Raw genomic sequence first — 7,583 nt, 5'->3', positions numbered from 1 at the left:
TTTACTATTTGATGTTGTTTTGCTCCTTTTATGCTTTTATGTAAAGTGTCTGAGTATTTAAAAAAGCCCTTATAAATAAAATGTATTATTATTATTATACATTTGTGTTTTGATGATTTCTTTTTCCTTTATCTCAGATTACAGGTATCGAAAAGATGAAATCTTCAAGCGGTTAAAGGTTACAACATTTGCACAATTGGTAAGCATGTTTATTTCCTTGCAATACTGTAACATCCTGCAAGATTTATGCCAAACACACTGGAAACAGCAAGTTATTTCTGTGGCCTATAGTGTGGAGGTGAGGGAATGATTGCAGTGAGAATACCTGAGCCATTTACAGTGCTTAATAATTCACAGACTACTTACTACCGACAATTCATTTAGCTTGGTTTGTTGCCTTCAGTTACAGACTCCAGGACACCATTTTCTTTGCACTTTTACTTAAAATGTATTTGCTGTTTTCTTCCTAGTACAAGTATGTTTGATTTCCAATCTTGTTTTTCACACCAGGTACTTCAGGTGGCCTCTGTATCAGACCTGAATGAAAGTGATGATGGCGAATCACATGGGCCAGAGGGTAATGGCAAAATGACTTATTCCCTTAACACTGTGAATGTTAATTAATCTCCAGCTTCATACCAAGTGGGTCATTAGCATTTTAAAACAAATACCGCACTGTTGATTTCCCACTCCCGCTGATTTGCAGACGGTCTGTCAGTGGTGTCTGATGCAGACCTCGAGTGTCTGTCTGAACACATCAACGGCTCCCCACAGGCGTCACTTCTTTCAGATCGGCAGGATGACGGATACACCCGGGAAATGTGCTACTCTGCCAGGTCAACACTGCTAAGGTACCGTACACCACCCTATTGAATCCCTCATACTGCACACAACACACCGTATTACTCATAGTTTGGTGGACAACATTTATGCAAAGTACTTCGTATAATTCTGAATACTTTCAGTGTGTGCGCTGGAGTGAACTATACCTCTGTCCCGGGTGTTAGTGCCATGCTGTGCTCTCTGAGCTGTGCTGAAACCTGTAGAGGACCCTGTAGGTGCAGCTGCAACCTTCCCTGGTTGACTTATGTGTCCTGGACTTAGTGACAGGGCTATGAAATTCACAGGCCAAATTGATATTGAAAACAAATTAGGAACTCCAGTTAGTGGATTGCTGTTGTCTCAGTAGATTTATCAGCACTAGATGGGTGTTTAAGGACCAGCTCTCTTTAATTACATTAGCTCTAGTTGTATCTAGTGCATCCAACGTCCATATGGAATAATATTATATATAATATAATGTTAATATAAACACAAGATGATACAGTGCCTCTCATTCCGTATATTCAAACATTTTCAAGTTTTCATTTCATATGTTAATTAATTCACTTAATATATATAACTTAATGTTCAAACTTTAGATTATAATAATTTCCTAAACAGGATGCCATATTTATGTTACTACTGAAATTACAGAGCGCAATGAAAAACGTATATTTTACAATACAATAGTGCAATTTAAACTGAGCTTTATAGTGGCAGCGCAGTCACACTACCACCTTCATTCACACCCAGCATCCAACAATCACAAGCACACCTGTAACCCTACACCCACCATACTGTACCTCCACCTTTTTTCCCCTTAAGCTGTCACACTCCCCCACCCTCTCGTATACTGCACAATAACCTCCCTCAATATGTTCTTAGCCTCCCGTCCTCTCACCTGCGTCCTCCACCTCAAACAGGAACCCCAGGAGAGTAACTCTATCTGTGGTCTCTCCGGGGGACACACACTGAGCCTCTGTAACAGCAGAGCTTTTCGGTCACCTTCACCTTGTGGGGAGGGCAGATGGAGAGGGAAAGTAGGGCAGTGCTGGGGTAAACCTATACAGGGGGAAAGTGGCGTCCTTCTACAGTGCTGTTTGGCTCAGCTCCATACTTACATTTTCTACAGTGAGTCATTTTCCCGTAGGCTCTGGTTTCACATTAACTGGTTCAAAACTTGCCGGATCATCCCCTCCCTGCTTTAAGAAACAAAATCAGTACCGTCCTGGACTGAATCCTCGTTGACTGTTACAGACATAGTAGCAGGGGATGTAGAAGTACTGCTTCCACCATTGTCTACATAGAAAACATGTGTGTCTTACCAGCCGGCAGGTGTCAATATACATCATATACTGGGACTGATGAAGAGTTCAGCCATCATTCTAAATCATCTCCAATTCCAAGTCATTTTTCAAAAAGTATCAAAGTTGGTGTAGTTCAACAGAATATATGCTTTTTATATTTTGTATAGAAAAAATAACCAGAAACCACCTAGGTTAAAATGGCACAACCGCACTGATGCAAAACTATCCAATTTAAAAATACAAATATAGCCTGAAGCTGCAATGATTGGCTGAAATCAGTGTTATGTTGTTTTTCTTTTGTTTGCTTGTGTTTGTGAAATAGAGGCAGTTTTGAATTGTGAATGAAACCTGAAGGTTTGAGGTTTAAAATACAGTTAAACATAAAAATGTTCAAGTTTAATTGTCTTATATACTCATACAGGTACTGTCATATTGAGATGTTAGAGAGAGAGTCGCCCCAAAAAAAATAAAAAGATTAATTAAGTTAAATAAGTCTGTGACGGGTATTGCAGCTCTTAACGTTTTACCACCTACAGCGTTATTAGTGGTGTGGGAGAGCTGAACCTCGACAGGAACAACCAGAAGATGAAGAATGAGTCTGTGTTCAGCCCCGAACCAGCTGACAGGCCCTATCCCGACTGCCCTTACCTGCTGCTGGACGTACGCGACAGGGACCAATACGACCGCTGCCACATCATCAGCGGTAGGTGGCAAAAACACGACGCTAGGTCATCATGCTTCGTGTTCCAAAAATGTCTATGGTTGTTTTAATCCTCTCTCTCTCCTGCAGCACACAGTTTCCCCATAGCCACGCTCTCTCGAACAATGAACCCCTACACCAAAGAAGTGCTGGAATATGTATCCTTCATCACAGACTACACAAAAAATATTTACATGCCCTGATTTTTCAGATTTTTTTTCTTTTATGAAATGCAGTAACAGCTGACTGTTGATTTGTCTGACCTTAACACACAAACTGTGCAGAAAAATGCCACAGGGAAGATCCTCATTGTGTATGATGAGGATGAGAGAATAGCCAGCCAGGCAGCCACTGTCATGTGCGAACGAGGGTTTGAGAATCTGTTTATGCTGTCTGGAGGTAAGATATATCTCTGCTTCCTTTAAAAGTAATCTAATCCATAGTAAAAACATCTGAGTGATGGAGGATTTTAAGGGGAAAATGAATGTAGAAAATGCTGCTTTACATGCCCATTAGTTGAAGATTGATCATTTAAAGTTAGTCAAAGCACGTGACATGTATGTTATTGTATTTTTACTTATCTATATTGCCTAACTAATCTAATACAAATAATAAAATGTTTAAAAGCGTCACTATTGCAGGTTCCGTATTTGAAAAGGGTTGTCACCCCACACTTCCGTCCTCTCCCAGGTCTCAAGGTAATCGCTCAGAAGTTTCCAGAAGGGATGACGACAGGCTCCATCCCAACCTCATGCCTCTCCTCGCCCACGTCATCGAAGGTCAGGAAGAGTTCTTTGCCGCAGCAGCCGTCGACAGTCGCAGAGAGGAAGTGGCGGTTTACATCAGACGAGCTGGCCAAGATCCAGGAGCAGCTGGAGGAGATACTCATCCCCAGTAACTCCAACTGTAAGAGCAATTTACAATTCCATTTTCCAGTTTGAAATCAGAGTATTGTTTTAGGCCTCCATAGTTTCCTAATAAAATAGTAATTTCTAAGAAAGCATCCTTGGGAAGAATTATGTAATTTGCGACATAAGTACGGGGGAAATAGAAGCAGTTCTTCAGCAGGTATTTCGGTTTAGTTAGTTGTGTCTAGTTGTTTATTTTCTTGAGAAAAAAACTGTTCAATTAAAACCAAAGTATATTCATTGATGGAAACTTTATTTTCCACATGTGATGGATTGTATGCGTGAGCTGACCTGCTGTGCACAATGGCAGTCTAGTCTATTCCCTTCTGATTGAGATCCTATGTTTATGCTCCATTTACTCCATGAAATTCTGGCATTGGGCAGATTGGAGTCCTGAATCAAAATTTAAGTACTAAAAAATTATAAACAAAATTTCACTAAGAGAAAGTTTGAATCACAGGTGTAATGTTTTCCCTGTCTCATCACTGTTACCCTTCACTACTGTTTGCCTCTGTGTTCACTGCAGCCCGCATGTCCAGCCGCATGTCATCCAGCAGCTCCCAGTCTAAAGCATCCAGCGCTCAGAGTCGACGCAGTTCCTCTACAGCTGCGGGAGGGGACAGCGCCAGGGTTCAGAGCTGTAGACCCTGGAAATAAAACCATCACCCACTCAACCACACAGATACAAACAAACATACCTCCAACACAAAGTCCATTTATTCCAGGGTGCGTTTTTCCGCTCCATAATTGTAAAGAAACATACCTCCGGTCCCAGTCTGCAAAATAATCCACAATACTGCTTCAGTCAGAAGTGGAAAGGAGACCACATCTACTTTATTAAAGCAACTTGGTTACGTGCCCATGTATATTTGTGTTTCTGGCGCCCGCTAGCATCTTTTATTCCAGATTTTTTTCTCACACAGATGCTTAATCCAGGTTTTGTGTTTTTCAGTTTAGGAAATTGCACACATCAGGGTACAGTAATTGACACTACACAAAACCAAAATATTTTAATTCTAATTAAGACTGGAGAACAGTATGAAATTTACTAATGAAAAAATCTGTAGGAACAGAACAAAGAAGACTCATCGGTAATCAGTGTAATACTGCACTGTCAAACTGTAGCATTTTCCCATTAACGTTTTCTGTATATCTGCATTTGAATGTTTGCACAGTGATGAATCTTTTTGCACTCAAAATAAATTTTCATGTAACACTATTCTCATTATGGCTTTCCTAAAAGATTTTTTTTCCCTGGATTAAATGTGGACATGACATGAAGGATGTGCTGGGAATGTACAGTATGTGTTACATGAGATGTAATTTACAGTATATAGATAATGTTACAGAGGTTGATCCATTTTGTAAAATGAAGAAAAGCTGCGCTGTACTTTTGTAATTTTCTCCATATTGTCAGGATGTCTTATTGTGATTTCTAAACCGGTGATGCACCAAAAGCCTTTATGTGCGACTTCTTCCGCTTATGCTGTTACCTGACTGTGATTTTATTGGTGTGCGTGTGTGCGTGCGTGCGTGCACAGCGAGGAGCAATTTGGCGGCTTCAGGTTAGTCTTGCTCAAGGATACTTCAACACGGGGCAGGAGGGAGCCCGGGGATCGAACCAACCAACCTTCTGATGGGGGACGACCCGCTTGCCTCTGAGGCCACAAGCCAGCCATTAATAATGCATTCAACAAATAGAAGCCCCAAACAAATATACAAAAAGGGCGCCCGGGTTCAGCTCAGTGGGTAGAGCTGGCGACCCATGTATACCGAAGTTGAGTGGTTGCTGCACGGGCCTAGGGTTCGAGATCTGAGCCTGCGGGCCCTTTGCTTGTGTCATCCCTCTCTCTGGCCCCCCCTTTCTGTCGAGTCTTCAGCTGTTCACGTATAAGTAGGAAGGCCAGGAGTTAAAAGCCAAAAATAATGGCCTTCAACTGTTACGGTGGAATTTGCTTATTTATTAGGGTTTTGGATAATAATTTGCCACTGATATTATTTTGCCAATGAGGTTTTATCTCAGCTTGTAATAAACCCAAATTTTCTTTGGGTTGGGTCGGATTAGCGTCCTGGAGTGTGTGTGCGGCGTGCATCAAAGCTCTATACACCAGTAATAGAAAAATGTTGCCAGGACTTCAAGGGGATTCACTACCGATAACTCTATTATGCATTGGGACTCGATATAAATGAGGGCCTTTCACCTGCATTCGCCAATGCTCACTGTAGTTGATCACTGAATACGTTTCAATTCACTTCTGCACTCAAATGTTGACAGTGAGAGAGCCTGTCGTGTTAATCCAAAACAAGGATAATGACCTTCAAAGTGGGAGTTTACAGTCAGTGAACTCTTGTATTCTCCTATAGGAGAAGTCATCTTGACTCACTGAACCACAAAGGCAGGGTTCTGGAATCTGGTTCCAGGGTGGCGGTCTCATGCCACTCGTCCATCAGTGACGCCTGCTATTCGGCGCGTTGAGAAAACCCAGGGGGACCCCCAGGAAAAATAGTATGATGGGCGCAGGGACGAAATCCTCATCAACTCCCCAGGAGAGTAGAGTTGTGTAATGCTAACTCGAGGGGTATACAGGGCACGGCGACAGGTTAAAGGCTCAAAGCCTGGTGTAGAGCTTGACGCTGACCAATGGCCACCCCCTAGATGCAGATGACGTTGGGGACCCATGGCAAACTCAGAATATGCGCCAACCCCATTGGAAATCGACCTTGGGCAGGGAACTTAAACTCAGGACGCTCCATTGCGTTAAGAAAATATTCCTGTATAATGTTAAGAAGGTGAGAGCGGGGTCGACACCAGTAAACGTGTGGATGAAAAACCAAACGAATAGGACCCACCATTCTGACCCACCCACATGAACGCGCGCCTCGAGTAACTTAGGATCCTTACCCAACCCAGACTGCCCGCTCACCCTTACAATAGTGAACCAATCACATTTAACTGAAAAGAATAAGGCCATAATAAAAAATACCTCCAAGTTTAGCGGCTCTCCAGGTGAACAAGCCTGAGTTTAGTGGGGAGGCAGCAAGTGTCAGGAGTCGAGTTGCCTGACAAGTGATCCAGGAAGAACGCCGAATTCATGATCAACAACACCATGACCAGAAAGGTGACCGGAGCCGCTTGCTGCCAGACACCCTGCCTCCCAGCACCTCAATCAAAGGCCTTTACAGAGAGAAAGGAGGGGCCCACACGCGAAGTCAGTCTCGCCTCCGGTCGACCGCCCTAGCTCCAAAATTAGATAAAGATACCTGACCCTTTGCCTGGCCTCTCAAACCTCACACTACAAATCGACATGTGAACAACAAGTTAAATCCAACAACCCACTCAAAAAAAAACAGACAACAAATCCTCCCCTCCTTGTTCATCAGTTCTCGCAGTAGTTCCCAACCTTTTTCCTGAAGAAGGAGGAGCCATAGTTTCGTACAGGGAGTAAAGACGTTAAGTTAGTGCGCAGGGTAAATTAGTCATTCAAGTAATAACAGCTAGCAGAAAATAGAGCTTGATAAACTCTGTACACCATGACATGCAGGAAGAATGGTGTAAAAGCAGAATTTAGATTGCATTTAGCAAGGATCATTTCCTGCTGCCAACTAATTGACAAACAGAGCAGCAGAGAATGAAGTATATTTCGCTGAATATTTGTAGGACAACACATCCTATAACTATACAATTAAGGGACACCTTTATATTTGGCAAACACTCCAACCTACAGATAGTTTGGACACCTTCCCTCAACAAAGGTGTATTATTAGTTGGAGATATAAAACCCATATTTCTGATGTTTACACCACCAGTGGTTGATGCATTTAGTTAGGGTGTGTGGTTATTGATTA

The 7,583-nt window shown here is 42.4% G+C and overlaps 2 protein-coding genes across 2 annotated transcripts in view; both read left to right on the top strand.

Annotated features, from left to right (window-relative positions):
* The window catches only part of cep41 (centrosomal protein 41), a 15,013-nt gene that overhangs the window by 2,717 nt on the left and 4,713 nt on the right, over positions 1-7,583 (top strand). The window contains exons 4-11 of the mRNA XM_035665685.1: positions 138-199; positions 511-577; positions 707-851; positions 2,666-2,832; positions 2,920-2,987; positions 3,114-3,228; positions 3,520-3,735; positions 4,264-5,270. Of these exons, the coding sequence (XP_035521578.1) occupies positions 138-199; positions 511-577; positions 707-851; positions 2,666-2,832; positions 2,920-2,987; positions 3,114-3,228; positions 3,520-3,735; positions 4,264-4,394 (971 nt within the window). The 3' untranslated portion in view covers positions 4,395-5,270. The remainder of the gene's footprint in view (positions 1-137; positions 200-510; positions 578-706; positions 852-2,665; positions 2,833-2,919; positions 2,988-3,113; positions 3,229-3,519; positions 3,736-4,263; positions 5,271-7,583) is intronic.
* Positions 6,517-7,583, top strand: part of calhm3 (calcium homeostasis modulator 3) — a 3,692-nt gene continuing 2,625 nt past the window's right edge. The window contains exon 1 of the mRNA XM_035664823.1: positions 6,517-6,527. Within this exon, the coding sequence (XP_035520716.1) occupies positions 6,517-6,527 (11 nt within the window). The remainder of the gene's footprint in view (positions 6,528-7,583) is intronic.

The sequence above is a fragment of the Morone saxatilis genome, unplaced genomic scaffold (genome assembly GCF_004916995.1).
Source record: "Morone saxatilis isolate NCDOM2014 unplaced genomic scaffold, NCSU_SB_2.0 Contig2, whole genome shotgun sequence".
NCBI classification, from domain to species: domain Eukaryota; kingdom Metazoa; phylum Chordata; class Actinopteri; family Moronidae; genus Morone; species Morone saxatilis.
This window is presented reverse-complemented; position numbering and strand designations above follow the sequence as displayed.